At 39.9% G+C, this 26991-nt stretch overlaps 1 protein-coding gene across 9 annotated transcripts in view; it reads left to right on the plus strand.

Annotated features, from left to right (window-relative positions):
- Window positions 1-26991, plus strand: part of ARHGEF28 (Rho guanine nucleotide exchange factor 28) — a 368879-nt gene that overhangs the window by 248071 nt on the left and 93817 nt on the right. For all 9 annotated transcript variants that reach the window (XR_010750308.1, XM_066377149.1, XM_066377154.1 and 6 more), the window contains 4 exons: window positions 8315-8438; window positions 8774-8906; window positions 24838-24893; window positions 25949-25997. Coding sequence is in view for 8 of the 9 variants with exons in the window: in XM_066377149.1 (XP_066233246.1) it covers window positions 8315-8438; window positions 8774-8906; window positions 24838-24893; window positions 25949-25997 (362 nt within the window). In the remaining variant the exon portion in view is untranslated. The remainder of the gene's footprint in view (window positions 1-8314; window positions 8439-8773; window positions 8907-24837; window positions 24894-25948; window positions 25998-26991) is intronic.

The following is a 26991-nucleotide window of genomic DNA, read 5'->3' on the forward strand; positions in this document are numbered from 1 at the left end:
GTTTTGCGGGGCCCTTCACAAGTCAGGGCGCCCGGTGTGCCTGCCATTAAATCCGCCTCTGCAAGTATTTCACTAAAGGTAGAGAATCAGAGCCTGTCCTAGAGCATCAAGTATCTTATCTATGAATTGGAATAGAGTGAAATCTCTGGAAAATTCAGCACTATTTAAACAGCTTTTATTATCTCAGACAATAGGTGGGATTCTCTGTATATCCCTGGGGTGTTACTAACTAAACTTGTCACCTTCCCAGGTGAAAGCAAAGTATCCCTGTCCTTTTATAGACATGCTCAAACAGGCATTACATGACTGTTTTATTATTGAAAAATACTGGGCAATCCACAGGGACAGCTGGTAATAGATTATGTGGATTTGGAACCACAAGATGTCTGGGAATAACTATCTTATTTATAGCTTTGAGATTTTGTATAAATCTATTTTACTGGAAAGCTAGAATTACAAGGGCTTGTACTTAGAATTATAAATGCCTTTTTACGTAATCTAGTTAATGATCTTAATTCCAATAACTAGTACATCAGATTTTTGCCAATATCTTCACTGAGAAAGGCCCAAAGTTGTATTGGATGTCCTGCAACAAACCTTTGGTCTCAAAATTATTTTCCTTTATGGAAATTTCTTTAAAATTATTATTTTCCCAATTGGTGCAGTATTTGATTTACTTTTAAGTACATTTTACCCTTCTGAAAGATATGTGGGCAATCATTGGTTTTAAGAAAAGTTTACCCTGTTAAATTAACTGGGGCAAATTTGATTAACAAAATATATGTTGCCCCTTTTATATTCCCTCATTGGAAAGGGAGAGGTTTTGATTTTACAGTCATTGGTTGACTACATATTCCTATCTCTTGTACATAAGCTTTACTCTGTAGTAGGATGCAACTTAGTTGGGTAGGCTTAAGATCAGAGAAAGTAGCCCCCAGCATCTACAAGGGCCTTAGCAATTTCCCTTTGTAATGGTCATTTTAATTTCTTCTTAATTGTTAGTAAGGAGAAAGGGACATGCCCTTCCATAGTCCTTGGCACAACCATAAGCTTAATAGATAGATATTTTAAAAATCCTATTTCAGCTTCCTCTAATTTTTTAAAGTGACCTGGCTTTTTACAATAAAGAGACTCCTACTTGGGTGCTCTACAATCCTCAGCCATATGTCCAGACTTCCCACAGTTAAAACAGGATGATCAGGTCATCATTGCTGCAAAAATTTGAGCTAAGTAAATTCTGTTGTTTGTCTCCTAGATACCAGTAAATATATTATTTGGAATAGGTCAGAATAGCCAGGATCAAATGTTCCAACAGTTAAATTTTAAATTTCTTTGTGAACCCATCAGGGTCTTCGATAAAATCAGGGAAATTTTTCATTTAGGTTAATTCTATTCTAGTCTAAGGAACATACACAATTGCTGGTTCCTTTCTACCTGAAACAAGCTTTTCTTCAAAGGGAACTGCTAGAATTTTTGTATTATTCTTGTCTGAATTCCTATTCTTATTTTCCCCCAAGTCAGTAAGTAGGGAGTGGTAGTAGAGGAGGCAAAGAGAAAAGAGGAAGGAAGAAGGGAAGAGGAGGGGGAGCCTGGACAAAGAAGCTCAGAGAGCAAATAGTGGAGAAGCTGTAGGAGAGGAATGGGGGGTTAGCATATTTAAATTCAAAGGCCTCATTACTTCAAAGGTAGTCTCTACATTTTTTTTTTTTTTTTTGCCAAATAATTTTTGTGCTTCTCCCAGAAGCTCCTATTTCCAATCAATGTCTGCTTTACGTTCATTTAATATTAACTTTAGAGGTGGCATCTTCTAATTAAGTGCGCAGAAAAAGCACTTAGGAGGATCACAAGGTCCCACTTATGGCCACTTCAAGCTGAAATTTTTCCATCTTAATAGATATTGCAAGTTAACCTGCAGGATTATTAATGGGGGATTGGTGCCCTTAGGAGATTGTTAGCCTTAAAGGTACAATTTCCCATGCTAATTTTAGTTTTCTTTGAATATCTGCAGAGTCTGAACAAATTTCTAGGGATATTGTGTAGTGGGTTCAAGTGTGCTGCTTGTGGGTTGAGCTCCAAGGGAATTTCACCTCCCAAGTCATCTCAAAGCCTCTTACATATCTTAGTTTCTCTCCCCGGCTGCCTAATACAGCTGTGAGGACTTGGAGCATTAGGTAACCAGCCTTGAAATGTGCATCCTCAGATGAATCAATTTTTAAGTTACAGTTGAGCCCTGGCCGGTTGGCTCAGCGGTAGAGCGTCGGCCTAGCGTGCGGAGGACCCGGGTTCAATTCCCGGCCAGGGCACACAGGAGAAGCGCCCATTTGCTTCTCCACCCCTCCGCCGCGCTTTCCTCTCTGTCTCTCTCGTCCCCTCCCGCAGCCGAGGCTCCATTGGAGCAAAGATGGCCCGGGCGCTGGGGATGGCTCTGTGGCCTCTGCCCCAGGCACTAGAGTGGCTCTGGTCGCAACATGGCGACGCCCAGGATGGGCAGAGCATCGCCCCCTGGGGGGCAGAGCGTCGCCCCTGGTGGGTGTGCCGGGTGGATCCCGGTCGGGCGCATGTGGGAGTCTGTCTGACTGTCTCTCCCTGTTTCCAGCTTCAGAAAAAAAAAAAATGAAAAGAAAAAAAAAAAAAAAGTTACAGTTGAACTTGAAAGTCTCTATGGGGCGACCTACACATCATGAGTGATTCCCTTGCGACACCCCCACAGAGATTCTTAGTGGCCTAAGAACACCTGGGATTCGGGCTGGAGGGAGGGAGTGCCCTTCTCTTTGGAGCCAAACGAGTTCAGGCTCTGATTTATCCAGCACAGGTTTTCTTTGTTCAGACTCGCAGTTAATAGTTCCAGTTGAAAAAGGCCCCAAATTAAAAGCCATCCATCCATTGTTTATCCCTCTGTTTCACAGACTTGAGTACAGTTTTACACACAAGACAAGTACAGAGACACGAGCATGATACATAAATAAATCTGATTAATCCTCAGAGTGGAGCTGCTAGTTGGCCCCCAACTCTGAAGACAAAGAACACAGAGAACAGCAATCAGCATGGCAAGACCTCACAGAGTACAAACCAAAGGAACAAGCTTAGGATCCAAAATTGCATTCTATTTAAATTTAAATGAAAGCTCCTTACATATTTCAATTTTAAAGCAACAATGCAGGCATGAAACTATTTTATTTAGTTCAATATTAGAGCCAGCATTTCCAATTTTTGCATGCAAAACTTAGTTGAGGCCTCAAAAGAGCCATATTGTGGCTATTTTCAGTTTCAGTTGATATTATTTTATAGATTTATAAGCATAGGTCGACCAATTAGTCAGAATTCACCCTAGGGGGACTATCCTTAGGAATGGACAGGGTGTTACCCATTCTGTTACAATATCAGACAAAAGCTAAACAGAAACCAGAATCAGACAACCGGAGAGAAACCCGGGATTTCAGTGCACAACCAGGCCAGAAAGATGCCTGCCCGGTCTCAGTCAGGGCGTTTGTGGCAGGGGCGCTGGAGGATGGAACTAGCAGAACCTCCCTGAGTAAATACACACTGGCAGCTGCTTGGGAAGTACTGTAGCCAGATCCTCCAGGGTCCCCTAGTCTGGGACTAATTTCAAGGCAAGGAATAGGAAAGAAATGAAATGATAGTTCAGAGAATTGTAGCTAAAACATTAAAGAAAATCAGAAAAATTCAGGATTGTACAATAACAGGGAAAGCTGTAGCTTTTAATATAGTATCTGGGCCTCCTAACATTAATCCTTCTCAGAGACAATTTTCCATTCAGGAAGGAGTATGACTCTTCCGGGTCCCAGGGGGAGGAGGTAGAAGAGGATGGGGGAGCTGAAGGCTCCTCAGGAGGCAAAGGAGGAGGACAAGGTGTTTTGTCCTCCTTATTGGCCTCCTCAAATCTCATTGCTGCTGTGACTGGCAGTTCAGGTTGACTATGCTGAGATTCCTCTTTTATTTTCTGCCATGTTGTGAGAAGAGGAACAGAAACCTTTAATCCTCGTTCAAACTGCCTTTTCAAAACTTTACCCACTTGTTCCCATAATTTGAAATCTAAGGTTCCCTCATCAGGAAACCATGGGCAGTGCTCTTGTACAGTGAGTTGCTGTAATGCTTTTGGCTCTACAGTATACTGAGCAGCGTGGAGCAAGTGTTGTAAATTTCTAATGTAAATGCGCTGCTGCTTGGTGAGCTCCTGACCCATGTGGAAACCCGTCTTTGACCTACATGTGTCAGTCCCTTCATCAAGGCGAGTAGGGGTTGTTTCTTACTGGAATTCCCCTTAAGATGCAGCCACTAAACTATTCTTCATGCACGAATTCCACACAATCACATTGGGGGTCACCACTTGTAGTACTCCAGCCTGCTGGGAACTACCAGTGTTGCATGGAAAAAACCTACTCAAGACACAAACTTATGTCAAGAGGGAGAGGGGGAGGCCTGCCAAGGGAAGCAAAGAAGACCTCCTGAATTTCCTTCTCCCTTAGCTTTTATTGACCAGAAGCAGAACAGAGGTAACAGGATTACAGGGGAGGGAGACCAGGTGATAAAGGGAAAGAATGACTAATGGTCATTTTGCTGACATGGAGAAAGGGCTAATTTGGGCCAGTACATTCTTTTTCTTTTGCTAATTAAAAGCACCAAGGAAGGGGCAATCTAGGACCTCTAGGCTAATTTTCTAAAGCCCATTCACATTCCTTTGTGTCTGCACAAGGGTCACTCACTCACAGAGATTCTTGGTGTTTGCCTCCAAGAGACATTCACTCAGGGCTTTTAACTAAAGTTCCCCAATCCAAGTCACAGAGGGTTCAAGGTTAGATGAGTGATTTCCTACAGGTATAGTCTGACCATTGATGGCACAATGGATAATGTGTCAACCTTGGACATTGAGGACAGATGTTGGAAATCTGAGGTTACTGGCTTGAGCACAGGCTTGCCCCCTTAAGCTCAGAGTTACTGGCTTGCATGAAGGATCATTGGCATGATCCCAAGGTCACTAGCTTGAAGCTCAAGGGTGCTGGCTTGAGCAAGGAGTCACTGGCTCAGCTTGTGGCCCCCCAGGCAAAACAGATATGAGAAGCAATCAGTGAACATCTAAAATGAAGCAACTATGGGTTGATGCTTATCTCTCCTCCCTCTCTATCTTTATTCTTGTCTCTCTAAAAATAAAAATAAAAGAAGAAGAAAGTAAACAAAAACCCTCAAAGAATAGGCATAATTTTGATTCATTTACACCAGATGGCTACTGTTGTGTTGACTTGTCATTTTTTTATGTGACAAGGTAAAAGAAAGAGGTCAGTACCCCTGACTAAATAGTCAGGTACTGCATGTTTAAAAAATTCTAGCAGCACACCAGTTGAAAATTGCTGCCCTAGTGTAGCTAATAAAATAGATCTTTCATTTCACCTAGTTTATTTCTGATATCTTGTTGGATATGCCAGGAAGAGCCCTGGCCATACCTATGTTTTTGCTTTGGTCATGTTGTACATATCTACTTGAGGGTCTGCCTACATTGGAATTTTTATTTATATTAATCACTTTGTTTCTGGAAAAGAATGCAGCCAGGTAAAAGGGGCACTCACTCCAGACCTTGCAGGCTCATATCTGCAGTACAGACACTCTGCCTATCCCAACTCTTAAACACTGTGGCATGACTCAGTTATTTTATTGCCACCTTTTGTCTTAAATTTATTCCATCTGTTACCCTCTATTAAAAAAGATTTTGAGCATCTGAGTGTTCAAGAAGTCTCACGATGTCAATTTTTGATTTGGATACTGGGAACTTTTTTTTTTTAACATTTAAATACCCAAGATAACCTATTTTTAAAAATAGGTTATAGATATAATAAATTACGGGTTAAGATACTGAGGATACATATTCTTAAGATATCTTAAAAATCTATTTGCCTATTATAAAGGGAATACTAACAGCCAATAGAATGGAGCTTGTAAAACTTCAATGTGGGTGGTTCGGCTGGTCATCAGATTGATGTCAGAGCTTAGACATTCTTGTTCTGGGATATTAAAAAGAGTTTAATTTCTTCCAGTTTCTTATAAATTGAAAAGCTATTTAAATTCTGTTGTTAAATCAGTTAAAGATCTTTCCCATCTTAGTTCATCGCTGTAGTACCTACTTCTTAGAGAGGTTAATACTACAGGTAAATTAAATTTGCAACATGGAATCAATGGACCTTCTACATTTGCCCAAAGTTTACACTGTTCCCCCTTCTCGTAATATGACAGTGGATCGTGTCTATGCTATTCATGTTTCTACCAGATTGGATGATTATTCTAATTTAATATTTAGTTTTCCAGTATTTTTTTGGTTTATGTAATCATGTCTCATGTCTTATCAGCCTTTGAACTTCAAAGTTAAGTGGTATAAGTCTATGTACTTTTGTAGAAGTGGATAGGATGCAAGGTAAAATGTGGTGCATGTATACGTTTTAAATAAAAACTGAAACGTTATTCTTGATACTCTCCTTTGTAGCATGAGAAATTTGGAGTAGAGGTGGATAAATAATTTTCTTTTATTTGAGAGAGTTTAGTTGTGTTCCTGCTGGAAAGTAGGGGAGAGGACATCTTGATTTCAAAATTCACATTGACCTTACCATTATTTAATTTGGAGGTTTAGTCTCCCCAGCGTACTGCTGTTCTCTTAGACATTGGATAGTACCATTTGTGACTGAAATGTGTTTTATTCCCCCACTCATAAAATGAGCCAGTCATGAGTTTTGAAAATTAGGATACTTAAAACATTAGAAGTATAAAAATGTACAGATTAATCAGTCAGTTATCTAATGAGGTGGCTGTGGCAGTAGAAAGGAAATAAAAGGGTCTGAGTTCATTTTTGTTACTCTGAGAAATAGTAGGATGCATTTACTTCTATCTACCCTCTTTCCTTGTTGAAGTTCGCAACTGTTTTCTCTAGGTAGCAAAACCAATTTCACTTACTGTGCAGGATTTGAAAAGCGGGACACACTGTCCTGACTATGCATTCAGAAATGCATGACCACAAGGCAGCTCTGAAGTCATTTAATATTATATTTTTCTAAATGCATTCATAGATTTGAACTTCCCATTATCTAGTATAGAGGTAAAATAACTCAAAGTTTTGTTTATTATGTACCCGGTAAGTGCATATTATATTTAAGTGTGAGAAGGGCCCTTAGAAATAATTTAGGCTAAACCTGTCATGATCAGATGAGAAAAATTGAAATCCTAGAAAGTTGTCATTAAGTTCATTTTCACAAAATGTAGTCATATGTAGTTTGGAGGATATCAATAATATTACTTTTGAAAAGTATTTCCTGAAGATGAATGTGTTAGCCACTAATCCTAACAAATGGAAAGTTCTCTTTGGAGGGGTGGGGTGAGGTGGGTAGGAGAGACTTTGGTTATGAAATGTTGGGTTTGGAAATAGTCTACAGAAGTGTTATCTGGTTTGACATGATATTTATTTAGGTTATTTATTATTCTCTCTCTTTCTCTTTGTCTGTCTCTCTCTCTCTCTCTCTCTCTCTCTCTCTCTCTCTCTCTCTCCAGGGGAAATATAACTTTTCATAGATGGACTTTTTTTTTTCTTAAAGAACGATAATATGGATTAGGGGTTTATACATATGTTTTGTGTGTTCATGGATTGGGTACAGTTACTTCTAGCTTGCCTCTTATTTGGGGAGAGTGTGCAATCTTCTCTCCTTACAGCCTGGAGAGTTTCGGATTGCAAATGGCCTGATTGAGTGGGAAAGAGTGAACCTCAAGGCAGACCTTCTGTTTCTCAGGCTGTATTGACAAAGGAAATGTGTGTCTGCTGAGTTTTATCTTCCTGTTCCCAAAGGAAATAAAATCCAGTTTTATATTGTTGATAGTTTGGCTTCTCTGTGCCCAAAGAAAATTCTATTAGTAAAATAAACAGGGAGATGAATGTTTTCAGAGTAAACTTATAAGTCGGAGTTATCCTCTATTTCTCCAATATTTTATTATGAAAAATTTTAAAGTATACATAAAAATTGAAAGAATTATATACTAAATACCTACCTCTACCACCTAGATTCTGTAACTGTTAAAATTGTGAGATAGTTACTTTATATATCTACCTATCCTTCTGTAAGGTGTATTTTTAATAATTTCTATCTTTAGAATAACCACTAAAACCTGGAAAAATATATGTATATGTGAATATATATGTATAAAAATGCACGTTTAAAAACATATGTATTAAAATACGTAAATATGTGTGTACACAACATGAATATGCTGTATTTTGCTCCCTCTTTAAGTCCTTAAGCCATGATAAGCGATTTCTTTTTTGTAGAATTCTGGAAGAAGAATGGGATAAGTACATTTTACCTGCCAAAGCAGATTCTGAAAAGCACAAAGTGAACCGAACTTTCAGCTTCCTCATGAATAGGATGACTAGCCCTCGGAATAAGTCTAAGGTAATGAAGGTTTTGTGCCTATCATCCATAAAACACACATGGCTATTAGTGAAGTTTCCCCTCCCCCTTTAAAATAATGTTCCTCAGATTTTATACACACACATTTGAAAACCTCTATGTTTTTTATGGACTATTGTGTAAGTCATCAGAAACACTGAGATAACTACATCTGGGTGGTATTACATTTGGGCATTATTGTACATCTTGATGTACAGTCCTTATAACCCGACAGAAAATGTAGAGGCTTTGTTTGTCTGACTTCTCTGAGATGGTTGGGTCTCAGCATTTCTCTTTTCTCATTTCTGCCCGTTTTTCTGCTGCTGCTCCATCTGAAGACAAAAAGCAAAGATGCCAAAGACAAAGAGAAACTGAGTCGACATCAGTTTGTCCCTGGAACATTCTCTGGGGTTCTACAGTGTTTGGTTTGTGATAAAATGCTCCTGGGGAAAGAATCGCTTCAGTGTTCCAGTAAGTTCTCGGGCCTTGTATGTATCGTCTTTGTGCTCTGCTTCCCTGGACAGGAAGATCTCTGAGAATAGGGTCATCGATAAGCACATTCACACAGACTTTTTTTCTAGCGCTATGTGTCAGATTTAACAACTTGCCAAGCAATGACCCATGGTGGTTCAAGTTGGTACTTTTAATAAACAACCTTTCAGAACCCAGACTTGTTGACTTCAGTGCCAACTTAATATCTTCACTTGCATGTCTAGAAAGTTCTCAAATGTTACATGCTCAATATAGAACTCTGGTCTTCCCCTCCTGGGCCCAACACAAGCTGACCCTCTCAGTTAATGGTCTCCTCATTTTTTCTGGCCAGATGCTCGTGCCAAATATCTCAGCGTATTTCTTCTGCATGCCTCTCTTTCTCACACACCACATCCAGTTAGTTCCTCAGCATCCTTTTGGTTGTATCTTGAAAATATGTATAAAAGCAAGCCACTTCTCACCCCTGCCACTGTTATCACCTTCATCTAAAACCAATATTTCCATAGTTTCTAATTGGTTTCCCTGTGCTTTCCCCCCTAAAGTCTATTCTCAAAACACTGGCCTGAATGACCTTGGTAAGGCATATAACCCTGTGTTCCAAACCTTCCAGTGGCTTCCTGTCATCCCCCTGAGTAAGAGCCAGTACCCGCCAATGGCTGCAAGGCCCCTACCATCTGTCTTGTTGCCATCCCTCCCCCTTATTCTCTCTGCTCCGGGCCCTTGGAATTCTTCGCTGTTCTTCAGACGTGTCAGGTATGCTTGTGCCATAGGACCTCCCCGGGCTGTTCCTCCAGCCTGTGTGCTCTTCCCCCAGAGAGCTGTCCTTCAGGTTTCCTCAGGTAACTGCTTCTCCATCAGGCCTTTACTCACCATCCTGTGCTTGGCTCATTCTCCACCCCCCCCCCCCAATAGTATTTACTGCTATTATCTTACTAGATGTTTTACATATTGATTTTATTGTCTGTTTCACCAGAGTACAACTTCTATGAGGCTTGGATTTTTGTCTGTTGATTTTGTTCTCTGCTCGGTCTACAGTGCGAGGCTTAGTAAATATTTGTGCAGTGAAACAATAATTCAGAGAGAAAGAATTCAGGCCCAGGCTGGTGAAATGCATTTTATAGTATCTGTTGGTGGCCAGAATTAGGGGGCTAATCTGGGGTGGAATGGGAACCCAAAGGTGAGAGAAGTGCAGGGACAAGTTCCATGTAAATTCCTCTTCAAATTCCTAGAAATGATTCAATTAAAAATTGAACTGTAGCACTGGCCCGGCTGGCTCAGTGGTAGAGCATTGGCCTGGCATGTGGAAGTCACAGGTTCAATTCCCAGCCAGGGCACACAGGAGAAGTGCCCATCTGCTTCTCCACTCTTCACTCTCTCCTTCCTCTCTGTCTCTCTCTTCCCCTCCAGCAGCCAAGGTTTCATTGGAGCAAAGTTGACCCAGATGCTGAGGATGGCTCCATGGCCTCCGCCTCAGGCACTAGAATGGCTCTGGTTGCAACAGAACAATGCCCCAGATGGGCAGAGCATTGTCCCCTTGTGGACATGCCGGGTGGATCCCGGTCGGGCGCATGCGGGAGTCTGTCTTTCTGCCTCCCCGCTTCTCACTTCAGAAAAATACAAAATAAAAATTGATCTGTATAAGTAGTTGTACATCTTGTGAAAACACAATCCACACACAGCATTCAAGGCAGATTGCATTTTCTTCTCCTGCCTTTTTTTTTTTTTACAGAGACAGAGAGAGTCAGAGAGAGGGACAGACAGACACAGAGATGAGAAGCATCAATCATTAGTGTTTCGTTGCGACACCTTAGTTGTTCATTGATTGCTTTCTCATATGTGCCTTGACCATGGGCCTTCAGCAGATCAAGTAATCCCCTGCTCAAGCCAGAGACCTTGGGCTCAAGCTGGCGACCTCGGGGTCTCGAACCTGCGTCCTCCGCATCCCAGTCCAATGCTCCATCCACTGCGCCACCGCCTGGTCAGGCGGTTGATGCTGTCTTCAATGATACCAACTCTCTGCCTGTGAACTTCACTTTCCTTAGACACGTGATTCCTTTCCTTTTCTTCCTTCCCTCCCTCCCTCCCTCCCTGCCTTCCTTCCTTCCTTCCTTCCTTCCTTCCTTCCTTCCTTCCTTCCTTCCTTAGTCCCTCCCTCCCTCCCTTACTTTCTTCCTTCCTTCCTTTCTTTCTTTCTTTCTTTCTTTCTTTCTTTTTTTTTTTTAATAATTTTATTTTTTTAATAGGGTGATATCAATAAATCAGGATACATATATTCAAAGATAACAAGTCCAGGTTATCTTGTCGTTCAATTATGTTGCATACCCATCAACCAAAGTCAGATTGTCCTCTGTCACCTTCTATCTTGTTTTCTTTGTGCCCCTCCCCCTCCCCCTTTCCCTCTCCTATTCCCCCCTCCCCCCGTAACCACCACACTCTTATCAATGTCTCTTAGTTTCACTTTTATGTCCCACCTACGTATGGAATAATGCAGTTCCTGGTTTTTTCTGATTTACTTATTTCGCTTCCTATCATGTTATCAAGATCCCACCATTTTGCTGTAAATGTTCCGATGTCATCATTTCTTATGGCTGAGTAGTATTCCATAGTGTATATGTGCCACATCTTCTTTATCCAGTCATCTATTGATGGGCTTTTTGGTTGTTTCCATGTCCTGGCCACTGTGAACAATGCTGCAATAAACATGGGGCTGCATGTGTCTTTACGTATCAATGTTTCTGAGTTTTTGGGGTATATACCCAGTAGAGGGATTGCTGGGTCATAAGGTAGTTCTATTTTCAGTTTTTTGAGGAACCACCATACCTTCTTCCATTATGGTTGTACTACTTTACATTCCCACCAACAGTGTATGAGGGTTCCTTTTTCTCCACAGCCTCTCCAACATTTGTTATTACCTGTCTTGCTAATAATAGCTAATCAAACAGGTGTGAGGTGGTATCTCATTGCCGTTTTGATTTGCATTTCTCTAATAGCTAAAGAAGATGAGCATCTTTTCATGTATCTGTTGGCCATTTGTATTTCTTCCTGGGAGAAGTGTCTGTTCATATCCTCTTCCCATTTTTTTATTGGATTGTTTGTTTGTTTTTGTTGAGTTTTATGAGTTCTTTGTATATTTTGGATATTAGGCCCTTATCTGAGATGTTGTTTGAAAATATCATTTCCCATTTAGTTGGCTGTCTGTTTATTTTGTTATCAGTTTCTCTTGCTGAGCAGAAACTTGTTAGTCTGATGTAGTCCCATTCATTAATTTTTGCCTTCACTTCTCTTGCCTATGGAGTCAAATTCATAAAATGCTCTTTAAAACCCAGGTCCATGAGTTGAGTACCTATGTCTTCTTCTATGTACTTAATTGTTTCAGGTCTTATGTTTAGATCTTTGATCCATTTTGAGTTGATTTTTGTACAGGGGGAGAGACTGTAGTCCAGTTTCATTCTTTTGCATGTGGCTTTCCAGTTTTCCCAGCACCATTTATTGAAGAGGCTTTCTTTTCTCCATTGTGTGTTGTTGGCCCCTTTATCAAAAATTATTTGACTATATATATGTGGTTTTATTTCTGGACTTTCTATTCTGTTCCATTGGTCTGAGTGTCTATTTTTCTGCCAATACCATGCTGTTTTGATTGTCGTGGCCCTATAATAGAGTTTGAAGTCAGGTATTGTAATGCCCCAGCTTCATTCTTTTTCTTTAGGATTGCTTTGGCTATTTGGGTTTTTTTATAGTTCCATATAAATCTGATGATTTTTTGCTCTATTTCTTTAAAAAATGTCATTGGAATTTTGATGGGAATTGCATTAAATTTGTATATTGCTTTGGGTAATATAGCCATCTTGATTATATTTATTCTTCCTAGCCAAGAACAAGGTATATTCTTCCATCTCATTATATCTTTTTCGATTTCCCTTAACAATGGTTTATAGTTTTCATTATATAAGTCCTTTACATTCTTTGTTATGTTTATTCCTAAGTATTTTTTTTTTTTTTTTGTTGCAATCGTGAAGGGGATTATTCTTTTGAGTTCGTTCTCAATTGTTTCATTGTTGGCATATAGAAAGGCTATTGACTTCTGTATGTTAATTTTGTATCCTGCGACCTTACTGTATTGGCTTATTGTTTCTAGTAGTCTTTTTGTGGATTCTTTGGGGTTTTCGATGTATAGGATCATATTATCTGCAAAAAGTGATACCTTTACTTCTTCTTTTCCGATATGAATGCCTTTTATTTCTTTGTCTTGTCTGATTGCTCTGGCTAGAACCTCTAGTACCACATTAAATAAGAGTGGAGAGAGTGGACAACCCTGTCTTGTTCCTGATTTAAGGGGGAAAGCCTTCAGTTTAGTGCCATTTAATATGATGTTAGCTGATGGTTTATCATATATGGCCTTTATCATGTTGAGATATTTTCCTTCTATACCCATTTTGTTGAGAGTCTTAAACATAAAATTGTGTTGTATTTTATCAAAAGCCTTTTCTGCATCTATTGATAAGATCATGTGGTTTTTGTTCTTTGCTTTGTTGATATGGTGTATTATGTTAACCGTTTTACGTATATTAAACCATCCTTGAGATTCTGGGATGAATCCCACTTGATCATGATGTATTATTTTTTTAATATGTTGTTGTATTCGATTTGCCAGTATTTTGTTTAGTATTTTAGCATCTGTATTCATTAGAGATATTGGTCTGTAGTTTTCTTTTTTTGTGCCATCCTTGCCTGGTTTTGGTATGAGGGTTATGTTGGCCTCATAAAATGTGTTTGGAAGTATTGCTTCTTCTTCAATTTTTTGGAAGACTTTGAGTAGAATAGGAACCAAGTCTTCTTTGAATGTTTGATAAAATTCGCTGGTATAGCCGTCAGGGCCTGGACTTTTATTTTTGGGGAGGTTTTTAATGGTTTTTTCTATTTCTTCTCTACTAATAGGTCTGTTTAGGCTTTCTGCTTCTTCTTGACTCAGTCTAGGAAGGTTGTATTGTTCTAGGAATTTATCCATTTCTTCTAGGTTGTTGAATTTAGTGGCATAAAGTTTTTCATAGTATTCTACAATAATTCTTTGTATATCTACGGTGTCCGTGGTGATTTCTCCTCTTTCATTTTGGATTTTGTTTATATGAGTTCTTTCTCTTTTTTCCTTGGTAAGTCTTGCCAAGGGTTTGTCAATTTTGTTGATCTTTTCAAAGAACCAGCTCCTTGTTCTATTAATTTTTTCTATAGTTTTTCTGTTCTCTAATTCATTTATTTCTGCTCTGATTTTTATTATCTCCTTTCTTCAGCTGGTTTTGGGTTGTCTTTGTTCTTCTTTTTTTAGTTCCTTAAGGTGGGAAGTTAAGTGGTTCACTTGGGCTCTCTCTTGTTTGTTCATATATGCCTGAAGTGATATGAACTTCCCTCTTATCACTGCTTTTGCTGCATCCCATAGATTCTGATATGTCGTATTGTCATTTTCATTAGTCTGTATATATCTTTTGATCTCTGCACTTATTTCTTCTTTGACCCATTCATTTTTTAAAAGTATGTTGTTTAGTTTCCACATTTTTGTGGGATTATTTTCCTCTTTTTTGCAGTTGAATTCTAGTTTCAAGGCTTTATGATCAGAAAATATGCTTGGTACAACTTCAATTTTTCTTAATTTGCTGATGTTGTTTTTGTGGCCCAACATATGGTCAATTCTTGAGAATGATCCATGTACACTGGAGAAAAATGTATACTCAGTCACTTTGGGATGAAATGTCCTGTAGTTGTCTATCATATCCAGGTGCTCTAGTGTTTTGTTTAAGGCCACTATGTCTTTGTTGATTCTCTGTTTGGATGACCGATCTAGAGCCGTCAGCGGTGTATTGAGGTCTCCAAGTATGATTGTATTTTTGTCAGTTTTTGTTTTAAGATCAATAAGTAGCTGTCTTATATATTTTGGTGCTCCTTGGTTTGGTGCATATATATTAAGAATTGTTATGTCTTCTTGATTCAGTGTCCCCTTAGCCATTATGAAATGGCCATTTTTGTCTCTGAGTACTTTTCCTGTCTTGTAGTCAGCATTATCCGATATGAGTATTGCTACACCTGCTTTTTTTGGATGTTATTTGCTTGGAGTATTGTTTTCCAGCCTTTCACTTTGAATTTGTTTTTATCCTTGTTACTTAGATGAGTTTCCTGTAGGCAGCATACAGTTGGATTTTCTTTTTTAATCCATTCTGCTACTCTGTGCCTTTTTATTGGTGAGTTTAATCCATTTACATTTAGTGTAATTATTGACACTTGTGAGTTCCCTATTGCCATTTTATATCTTGCTTTCTGTTAGTTTTGTGTCTTGTTTGATCCTTCTCTTTCGTTTTTCTATCTTTTGTTTTTATTTGGTTGTATTCCATACATCTTTCCTCTGTTGCTATCTCTTTTATCTCATGTGCTTCTTTGGTGGTTTTTTCAATGGTGGTTACCTTTGAGTAATGAAAAGGGTCCCTACCCTGTTCATTGTAGTGAACTATTTTGTGAGTACTTTTGTACTCCATCGTCCTTTGCTACTGTTAATCTCCATCTTCTCCCCCTCTTTCTTTTTGTTGTTGTCACAGTTTAAATTTGGTTTTATTGTGTTCTTCTTGGAGCTTTTACTTGTGGCTCTGTTTTTTTTGTTCTTTGTATCTGATTGGAGAACCCCCTTTAGTAATTCCTGGAGTGGGGGTTTTCTGATGATAAATTCCCTCATCTTTTCTGTATCGGTGAATGTTTTTATTTCTCCTTCATATTTGAAGGATAGCTTTGATGGGTATCATATTCATGGCTGAAAGTTCCTCTCTTTCAGGACTTTAAATATTGGGGTCCACTCTCTTCTAGCTTGTAGAGTTTCTGCAGAAAAATCTGATGATAATCTAGTGGGCCTTCCTTTATATGTTGTATTCTTCTTTTCCCTGGCTGCCTTGAGAATTTTTTCTTTGTGTTGGTTTGTGTCAATTTCATTATGATATGCCTTGGAGTAGGTTTGTTGGGGTTAAGAAAACTTGGAGTTCTGTTTGCTTCTTGAACTTGAGGCTTTAGTTCTTTCCACAGGCTTGGGAAGTTCTCATCTATTATTTGTTTGAGTATGTTCTCCATTCCATTTTCTCTCTCTTCTCCCTCTGATATACCTATTATTCTTATGTTATTCTTTTTGATGGAGTCAGATAATTCTTGTAGGGCTACCTCATTTTTTTTTTAGTTTTTGAGTCTCTTTCTTCTTCTCTCTGTTGTGCCTCAAGTTGCTTGACTTCTATTTCACTAATCCTCTCTTCTATCTGACCTGTTCTATTAGCTAAGCTTGTTACTTCGTTTTTCAGCTCGTGAATTGAGTGTTTCATCTCTGTTTGATTTGTTTTTATAGTTTCAATTTCCTTGGACATATATTCTTTGTGTTCATTGAGTTGTTTTCTGAGCTCCCTAAATTGCCTTTCTGTGTTTTCTTGTATATCTCGGAGGATTTTTAGGATTTCTATCTTGAATTCTCTGTCATTTAGCTCCAAGGTTTCCAATATATTAAATTTTTTCTCCATAGATTTTTCCTCATCTAGCTGTGTTACCTCTCTTTCTTTTGTATCTATGATATTCGATTTTCTCTTCCTTAATGGCATCTGAGGGTGGTTTTGTTGATAGTATTAATGAGATTTAATAAAGAATAAAAAGTTAAAAAAATAAAAAATCAAAAAGAGCTGTTTTTTTTTTAAAAAATTAATAATGAAATAAAGAAAAATAAAATAAAATAAAAATTTTAAAAAAAGGAGATTATTCCCCCCTTCCTTTTTTCTTCTCCTCTCCTCTCCCCTCTTTCTTGAGAAAATCTTGTGGTGAACTGTGAATTATAACAAACAATGCTTGTGATGGAGGGCCTGAATTGGGGACAAGTAATAAAGGGGCAAAAAAAAGAAAAAAAAAGAAAAAAATAAGAAGGGGGTATGGTCCCAGAAAAAGCAAATAAGGAAAAAATTTGGGTCAAGAATAAAATGATTTGCTTTTAGGTGTTGGTTGTCTAAGAGTTATGATGAGAGGAATAAGAGGAAAACAGAAAAATGGGGGGACAAATTAAAAAATTACTATTGTATTTAGTGGAACAAGAACTAGATAAAATGAAGAGCCAGGGATGGGAGCACTGCTAGTGAGTTAAAAAGGTGAAGTAAAAACCCCCCAAAATGCCACAAACATAAGTTTGAGTCCCAGATAAGATAATTTGTTTGTTATTGAGGTTTGAATGAGAGGAGATGTAAAGGAGAAAGGAAGAAACTAATATAGAGGGAGAAAAGAGAGAGAGAGAAAAAAAGAGGGAACCACTAAAAGAAGAAAAAAGAAAAAATAGGAGAGAGAGAGATTTAGTTAAGGGTTTTGGAGTGCAACCCTCATAGAGAGAAAGGAAGAGGAGAGAAAAGATAATGGGAGATGTAACACTTATGGGTAGTGTAGTTCAAGGAGAGGAGAGAGTAAGACTGGCAGAGAGTTAATTGGCCAAATTGGAGGAGGAAAAAAATATCAAGAATGAAGATAAGAGAAACAAACGAACAAATATAATAAAATGGGATAGGTTATAAAGTCTGCAGATTATTCTTGATTTTGAGAGGTTATCTTCTTGCTTTTTCTTTTCTCTCCCTCTTCCTGGTCGGTGATTCTGTACCCCGGGTTCTGCCCCTTTGGCACTCTCAGGTAGAGGTTTGCAGTTGATAAGTCTCTATGGCAATGTCATGTATTGTGCTTCAGTCTCGTTGGCAGTCGAGGCTCATTAGCATTTATAGGTTCCGACAGTGAGAGAGTCTGTGTTCCTGGAGCCTTTCTCCTAGTCTTTCCTTCCTCAATTAGTAGCCTGATAATCCAGCTATGGGGTTGCTGCTGCCTCTGCCTGGATAGTAAGAGGCTCAAAGAGCTGGCAACTCCCCACTCTATTTCCACTCAGTGCAGGGCTCTGGGTAAGGCTCAGTCAGTCAGAGCTGCTAGCATAATCAGGCGGGGTTTCCACCCACTCAAAGACTTCTGGCTCTGCCACTCTGTCTGGTAACACAGGCGGGCGCCCACTTCCAGGGTGCTTGGAGGAAACTCTCGCTCACTATCTGCGCACACAGACCAGGATATCCGGCCAGCAGTCTCACGCTCTGAGTGAAACCCCCAACCGCATGGAAAAGTTGCAGCGTTGAAATTGGCTCTTGCTCCGTCCCCGTGCGCGGCTTTTGCAAGGCTCTGGGGCGGCCTGAGATTCCGCTTTGGCCTACACAAAGGCCCCTGACTCTGCCCCTCTGTGCGATAACACGGGCGTGCACTGCCAAGGCACTCGGAGGAATCTCTCGCTCACTATCTGCGCGCGCAGACCAGGATATGAGGCCGGCCGCGTTTCCCTCTGAGTACAACCCCCACCAGCACGGAAAATTTCCACCATTGGAATTAGTTCTCGCTCCCTCCCGTGCGCGGCTTTCCCAGGGCGCTGGGGCTGCTCAGAGATTGTGCTTTCGGCCCACAGAAAGGCCTCTGACTCTGCCTCTCTGTGGGGTAACACGGGCACCCACTCCTGGGGCTTAGGAAGAAATCTCTCGCCCACTAACTGTGCATGCGCCGACCAGGAGATCGGGTAAAATGGCTGCCCCGCTTGTCTTTCTTTGTTTGGGTTTGGCACGAGTGTTAGATTGTATTGCCCGGGTTGCCACAGGATCAGTTTTTCCTCGGCTTGGATCTCCATGCCACAGCCTGGTTCGGCCATTTGTGCCGCAGCCTGGATCTATTCACCCCCTTTGCCCGCCTCAGTTTCTATATTCACAGTTACCAGAGAAAGCCGCCCTGTTTAGGTTAGTGAGGAAGGTGGAGCATTTCTTACTCCCTTTTTCCTTCGGGGTTTGGTTATATATTTAGCCAATTTTTCACTCGACAATACCTTCGGGTGTATTGCGAAGCATCTGGAGGCTCCAAGTATAGGTTTTTCTGTTTCTGGTTGAAGATCTTGTTGAGTTTTGGGGGAGATTTATCGGTATCGCTTCCTACCCTGCCATTACTCTGACGTCATCTCCTCTTTTTTTTTTTATATTTACCTGAAGTGAGAAGTGGGGAGGCAGAGAGACAGACTCCCACATGCACCTGACCGGGATCCACCTGGCATTCCTACCCGTGGGCAATGCTGTGCCCATCTGGGCATTGTCCACCAACCAGAGTCATTCTAGCAACTGAGGCGGAGGCCATGGAGCCATCCTCAATGCCCAGGCCAACTTTGCTCTAAAGGAGCCTTGGCTGCAGGAGGGGAAGAGAGAGAGAGAGAGAGAGGAAGGAGAGGGGGAAGGGTGGAGAAGCAGATGGGTGCTTCTCCTGTGTGCCCTGGCCGGGAATTGAACCTGGGATATCCACATGCCAGGCCAACACTCTACCACTGAGCCTACCAACTAGGGCCATGTTTTCTTTCTTTTATGGGACCTGAAATAGCATCAAACAGTTCAGATGTGATTTAATTTGCTAATTTTTTAGAAATTTGCTGTAAGTGTTGTTATGGATCGTTTCCTGCTTGTCTACATGTCAGCAGTCAGTGCATATGTGTGATGGCATCTCTTTCATAGGCTGTCACTGCATCTTCTGTTCACAAGGCTGGATCCCTGAAGTTTTCTGCCAGCCACCTCCATGATATGTCTCTCCCCTTGGTTAAGATAAACTTCTCAAAAGGAGTGGTCTCCACTCACCACTGTAATGTCCATCCCTGCCACTTCTTCCTTAACCATCTGCATTTTGGCCTCTGTCTTGACTACTTAACACAAGTCCCGCTTTTGATGGAAACTTGTCATCACTTTCTAGTCAAGTCTGAGAGTCTTTGCTCATGATTTCTACTTCCATATTTCCAGTTGCCTAGAGAGGCTGAGAGGTCATGTAATTTGTGGCCACTTTTGAGAATACAGAAGAATTACAGAGACAATAAACCAAGAGTGATTCTCTGTGGGAGTCACAACGCAGTGATTTCATGTCTCCCAGATCAATGTGGCTAAAACTAGACTCGAAATCCACATGCAGAAGGTTGTCCTTCTTGCTGCACTAATGGTGCAAGTTCAGACCTTGGGCAGCTTGACTCCTCTTCCCTGTTGTTTCCCCATCAATATTGTTAGGTCACTCTTTTATTTTCTGTCTCACTGGGGCCACTCTGGTAGATTCTTATCAATATCTCTAGACTGCCAAGAGCAAATTGCACTAGCTTTCCTCTCCAGGTATTCCCACTTACAGCTTACCCTGCATACATTGACCACCATCAGTCTTTGTAAAACACCACTATCATCATCAGCCCACACACAAAGGACTTCTCTCTGTTTTGGTTCATTAGACTAAGCCCAAGCTTTTTCACATGCATTTGGTTCCCACTCTGCATCCAGCTGACTAGTCCTACAGTTAGTTCCCCTTTCAGCCTTGTAACCAGAGTCTGTGCCTGATGTCTGCACTCTTCACCCCTTCTTCTTCCTCTGCTGGGTTTTCCTGCCTCTGCTCCTTCACTGATGATACTAATCTCCATTCTCTCAGTTTTCCCTTCTCTGTGTCAGTCTACATTTCTACCTCCTTTTGTGAGGTCTTCCCTGACTGCTGTGGCATTAATTCTTGCCTGCATATTATGTTTGTGACCTATTTTTCCTATTCTGTTTATTTTTATTTTTTTATCTTTTGTATTTTTCTGAAGCTGGAAACGGGGAGGCAGTCAGACAGACTCCCACATGCGCCCGACTGGGTTCCACCCGGCACGCCCACCAGGGGGCGATGCTCTGCCCCTCCAGGGTGTCCCGTTCTGTTGTGACCAGAGCCAGTCTAGTGCCTGGGGCAGAGGCCATGGAGCCATCCCCAGCACCCAGGCCATCTTTGCTCCAATGGAGCCTCGGCTGCGGGAGGGGAAGAGAGAGACAGAGAGGAAGGAGAGGGGGAGGGGTGGAGAAGCAGATGGGCGCTTCTCCTGTGTGCCCTGGCCGGGAATCGAACCCGGGACTTCCGCACACCAGGCTGACGATCTACCACTGAGCCAACCGGCCAGGGCTCCTATTCTGTTTTATACTGGGTTATGAACAACTTCTTTTGATATTAACTACTAAAATAAATGTTAGGTTCTTTAAAGACTATAATCACATAATTCTTTTGTATTCCCAGCTATCACTAAACTGGGCCCTTAGACACTCATATGTAGTTAATATGTAATTAATAATATGTACTTAGATGTTTATATGTAGTTAATAAGTAAAATTTTGTTTTATAGAATATGTTGGTTCATACTGAATTGGCCATGGAAGTTTTAGTGGAAGATGGAAATTACTGAAAGCACATAGAATATGTTTAGCTTTTAACATAGTCGTTAATTTTTTAAAAGATGTAGTAGAATTAATAGAAGATATAGGTTTTAAGGAAAACCTTAAAATTACACAAAATTTTACTACCTAGAGAACATTGCTGTTCATATTTTCATGGAGTTCCTTTTCATAAAGTAAGTCAGCTTGTTTTGGTCATGTCTGATTTGATGATGCCATCACATGTGTTTAGTTATCTCTTTCTTGGAATACTGTTAAGTTTTTCCTAGCACAATATTGCAATGAGAAGTCTTTTCCATGTGTAACAGTCCACACCTTTGACTATTGCCTTAGATTAAATTCTAGAATCAGTATAAATATATGTTTGCTTTCCTTTTTAACCAGCCATTTTTTAGAAGTGTTAAGATTTACAGTTTTGGAGGTAGGGGAGTGTTGGAGTTTTAAACCTCATATTCACAGTAAGTTTTCTTTTTATGTTAGGTAAGAGAATATGACCTGTCCAATCTCTGCTGTTTTTTAATAAATAATCCTAGCTTATTGGTGTATTTTTGTTTTTAATTGTGAAAGTTAATATTTCTAATTTCAAAAATATGTGAAACAAAACATGATATAAATATTCAAAATCTTGGTGTCTGTATTTTTCTATGCAAATTTGTGTTTCTGTGAGATTTTCCTTGTTTATAAATAGAGTTTACCGCTTATATTTTGATGTTACAGTAGTTGGTGTACTAAAGTCCTCCGGTCACACACACCTTCATTGCAGATTTAACATTCATCAACATAAAATTTCTCTTTTAATTCCATTAAATGTCTTCTGCATTGAATTTTACTTTAAAATTAATATTCCTCTTGCTTTCCTTTTCTTTGTATTTCCCTTAACTAATTCTGTGTTTTTTATTTGGGGTGTGTATCTTTAATATAGGTATAGGTACTCTGTAATGTAACCGAGAAACCTTGTTTTATAACAAAGTTTTTTCTAAGTTATATTTAATTTTATACTTATCAACTATCTTTTATAGTTTTATGCTATTTTCTTTGGTGTCTGGTTTTAGCCATTTGCTTTTATCTTCTTCAGAGATTTGGTAAGATGATATGCTCTTTTATTTTCTATTAATAATGACTTCAAGGTTGTGTAAGGCTTATAGTTATAGACTCTTTAATTTGCCTTATATTTACCTCTACTTCCCCTGAATTGATCGTTCAATTGTTATTTTTATATTTTATGTATAATCTTTCAAAAGTAGTTTTCTATTTCAAGAATAATTTGATATTTATGTTTAGCTCTGTGTTTCCACTTAAAACAATTATTTAGATATGGTTCTTTGTTTAGCTGGTTCCAGTGCTCATTTTTGCTTCTTTAAAAAAAATTAGATTTATTTCTGAATCCTTAATTTTGATTCTGCTCTTAATATTTTTTTTAAAAGAAGGTGATCAGAGTGGCCTGTTTTCTGAAATCTTGTGTATCTAAGGGTATATCTTTGCTTCTTTCATACATGAAAAGCAATTTATCTGGCTGAGTTCTTAGGCCAAACTGTTTCCCCTCAATCCTGTGTCCACACTGGTCCATTCTAGCTGAGTATTTACTATTACAGTAGGGGAGTCTGGGCCTTCCTGACCCTATTCCTCTGCTGGTAACCTGCTTTGTCTGCTTGAGGATTTTTAATTTCTTAATCATATGGATATCATCAGAATGTTTCTATAGAATAGATGTCATTTAATTCGTTATTTTTTCTAGGAAACCAGTCTTCCGATCTGATTTTTTGGGGGGTTCTTTGTCAGCTTTAAGAAGAGTTTTTGTCAGTCGTCACTTTTGTTGCTTCTGATCTAATTTTTCAGACTTCTTCCTTGGGGAAGTGTAATCTCTGTTATCTCTTTCATATGACACCTTCTATTTTATAATGATACCTTTTTTTCCCCTCCCCATTCTAGAGGAAATCTTTCAAGTTCAATTTCAAAGTGCTGCTTTGATGTTTTGTTACATTGGTTCTTCGCACTCGGCTGACGTTCTGCTGGGGCCCCTTTTCCTGCCTGGCAGCCTTCTCATCTCACAAAGCACCCTGTCCCTTATCCTGTTGGCCCAGTGTCACATTGTTTCCTCCCTCTATGGCCTCTTGGTCCTATTTTATGTCTATTTTGTGTCTCTTTTGGAGAATACATTTGAAATATCTGAACTTTTCTTGATTTCTGATTTAATACTACTCCATGGCTCCCTCTGCCTGCTTGTTTCCAGCATGGCTTTGTTCTGTGGCTGCTCATTGCTCCCTTTTAGTTGAACTCTATTTCTTTGTACTGGAATAAAGAGAGCTCTGTCCAGTTTCCGTGTGTGCCAACAGGACCAGTTTGTGGGTCAGCCTGGGCTCAGCTCACTGGTTAAAATGCCTCTTCAGACCTGTAAGCGCAAGGGAGGTTGGGCTCAGCCTCCTGCACAGGGGGCGGCAGGCACTTTCCAGTGTGGCTTTGAGGGCCCTAGATGGGACTGTCTACCCCTCATGGAGAAATTCTGTCTAATAAAGCATCTGATGAGCCACAGGTCCCTCTGTCTGCCCACAGCATGGCAGTGGGTGGGACAGGGTGGGTCTGGCAAATGGGAGGGGAGAGAGGGCGGGAAGACACCAGCCTGGCAGAAAGCTGTCCCCACTTAGGGGCAGGTATCTGTGACAAGAACTTGGTCCCTGACCCAGGGGGCAAAAAGGGGCAGGCAAAGTGTTCCCTTACTTTCCGTGAGATAAGGCCACATTGTTTCATGAAGTAAAACACAGGCAAGTCACTAGCTTTTCTCTTTTCATTTGGCTATCCATAGTGAGTAGGAATTCTTGTCTGAGCCGATGACACATTTTTTTTTTTCAGCACTGTTATGACTTTTTCTTTTGTTCCATTTCCATAAGCATTTTACCTGGTGTGGGAGGGGGCAGTTGCTACCAGCCAGATGTCAGAAATCCCTTATAGTCTTATAATAGTAAATGAGTTCTCAGACAGACACACAAGTGTATGTCATGCATAATTTAAGCTGTCATAATTGATAAGTTTCTGTGCAAAAGGGGAATACTATCTCCAAGGACATTAAACTATTCATAGTGTGCTTGTGCTTGAGTGTTGGGGTTACACGTGATTTCTTTATTTTTTCTTGTATTTTTACAAAATGAGAAGCAGGGGTGGGGTGGGGGGCAGACAGACTCCCACATGCGCTCAACCGGGATCCACTCGGCATGCCCATCAAGGGGCGATGCTTGCCCCACCTGGGGCACCGCTCCGCTGCAACCGGAGGAGTCATTCTAGCACCTGAGGTGGAGGCCATGGAGCCATCCTCAGCGCCTGGGTCAACTTTGCTCCAATGGAGCCTTGGCTGCGGGAGGGGAAGAGGAGGGGGTAAGTGTGAGGGGGAGGGTGGAGAAGCAGATGGGTGCTTCTCCTGTGTGCCCTGACCGGGAATCAAACCCAGGACATCCACATGCTGAGCCAGTGCTCTACCACTGAACCAACCAGCCAGGGCCATATGTGATTTAATATATATTTCCTTAAGTTTTCTAAATATTTTTAATGTGAATGTGCTATTTTTATAATGATCAGTAGAACCCTGATGCAGTCTTTCCCATTTCTGATTAACTTAAATACGACAGATGCTTTTCTGTCTTTTCCCTTCATTTCAGACTGCAATGCAAATGTACATAAAGGCTGTAAAGATGCTGTGTCTCCCTGTCCCAAGGTAACTCTGTCATTTGTGAACATACCTGTTTATATTGAGCTTGGTTGCTTCATGTTATCAGTTTAAGTTGTCACTCTTCTATTAGCATCCAGATTTATTTCTAGAACAATTGCTAAAGTGATAAAATAAGGCATGCTCAGAAGGTAGAGTTATTCCCTTAACTGTGTGCTCTCAGAACTAGAACAGTCTGGCCACCTCTGTTACACAGGGTAGGTGGGTGAGCCTTTCTGTTGGAACCTGCTTAGTTTACCAGCGCAAACCCTGAGCACACGTAAATGAAGCCCAGAGCAGTAATTCTCAAACATCAGCAAGTATCAGAATCACCTGCAGGGCTTGTTAAAACACAGATTTCTAGGTCCCATTTCCAGAATTTCTGATGTAGTAGGTCTGAGTGGAGCCTGAGAATATGCATTTCTGACAACTTCCCGGGAGATACTGCTGGTCCTCGGACTAGAATGTGAGGCTCACAGGACTAGAGGAATGTTCTCTGATTTGGAGGGTCATCTTGACTAGATGAAGGCATCTATCATAATTTTATTCTCTTCTTTCCCACTCTAAAGACATGTCAGAAAATGCATGTAAGTAAGCAGGATGATGCTTCAGAGGGAAACTTAGAGTAACCAACCTCCATGTTAACAGGCCACAGAGTTGAGGGTGACGTTTCAGTGCTCAAAGTTGTGTCCTGTAGGCAGGAAGAATAGCCAGGAGTAGAAGGAAGTAAGTAGGAGAAAGGCAGAGCTATTAGGAACTCCCCTTTCAGCCTGAGTATAGACATGAGAGCTAGAGATTTCTGTTTCCTCTCAGCTTTTAATGAAGTGGGGATATTTGTGAGACACGTTAATGAGACACATATTCATTATAAATTGCACATCTCATTATCATTGTTTTTCTTTGTTGCATTTAATGCCTTTTGCTTTGAATTCCTCTTTGACATAAGTAATATAACAACAGATGATATAGGTAAGAATCCTATTCTGTATACTAACTGTGTAGATATTCTTGTAGTCCATAGGTGCTTTGATCTTATTTTATGTGTTTCTAATGTTCTTTACCAGAAATTCCAAGAGAAATATAACAAGATCAAACCACAGACCATCCTCGGAAGTAAGTGATGTGGAAAACAAGAACTTTTCAGTTTCATACAGACAACAGATTTTTCCAATGTGAAATACCCCTTCCTTTTGTTTTCTCCTCTGCCCAATTAATTTTTCTTTCATAATATGTGCTTGGCATAATTTTTAGCTATACAAAGAGGTCAAGAATGGCACAAGCTTCTCTGGCAATCTAACAGTCATTACTATATGATCTTTTAAAAAATTTTTTCAGTTATACTTTATATTCAATATTATTCTGTATTAGTTTCAGGTGTTCAGAATAGTAGTTATGATCTTTTATATTAGGGAGGACTATATGGAGGTTTTATGATTTTGCCTTAATTCTAAGATGTGATCTAGTATAATAAGCACTACTCATTCAATAACTTTTTAGGGGAAAAAAAGAAAAACTACATTAAATGTACATAATTTTATATTTTCAGAGCACTAGCGCATATTTATATAAGTATACACCACATACTTCTTAAGAATCACAAAGTTAGGGGGGAAAATGTTCAAGTTTGGAATCTATAGATTTTTATCATTCTCTGTTGTCCATTGTCATAACAACCTGGTACTTTTATTAGTTGTGTTTGAGGCTGTGATCTCATTAGCTTCTCTGGATGACAGTGAAATTTCAAGGCATATCCAAGTTTTTTTTCCATATTGTTAAATTTGGTAGTTCTGTTTTTTCTTGAATTATATAGGGCTGAAGTTTAAATAACTTTTCTTGAACGTAATTGCAGTCATTGACAATTCTTTACATTGCATGCAAAAACCAATTGTACCATCTTCTCCTAAATTTAAAATCCTTTGAGAGAGATTTTGCAAAGGATCTGTCATGAGAGATTTTTGTAGTTTCTTCTGCCTTGAATTATGTCATTTGCCATATGGCCGGCATTTTAAGTTTGTAGTTCCTTTTCATTTCAAGCTGTAACAAAGTGTGACCAGTGTTTTTAAAACCACTTGAATCAGGAGACAATGAGGTGTTCAGATTCACAGTG

The sequence above is a fragment of the Saccopteryx leptura genome, chromosome 1, assembly GCF_036850995.1.
Source record: "Saccopteryx leptura isolate mSacLep1 chromosome 1, mSacLep1_pri_phased_curated, whole genome shotgun sequence".
Taxonomy (NCBI): domain Eukaryota; kingdom Metazoa; phylum Chordata; class Mammalia; order Chiroptera; family Emballonuridae; genus Saccopteryx; species Saccopteryx leptura.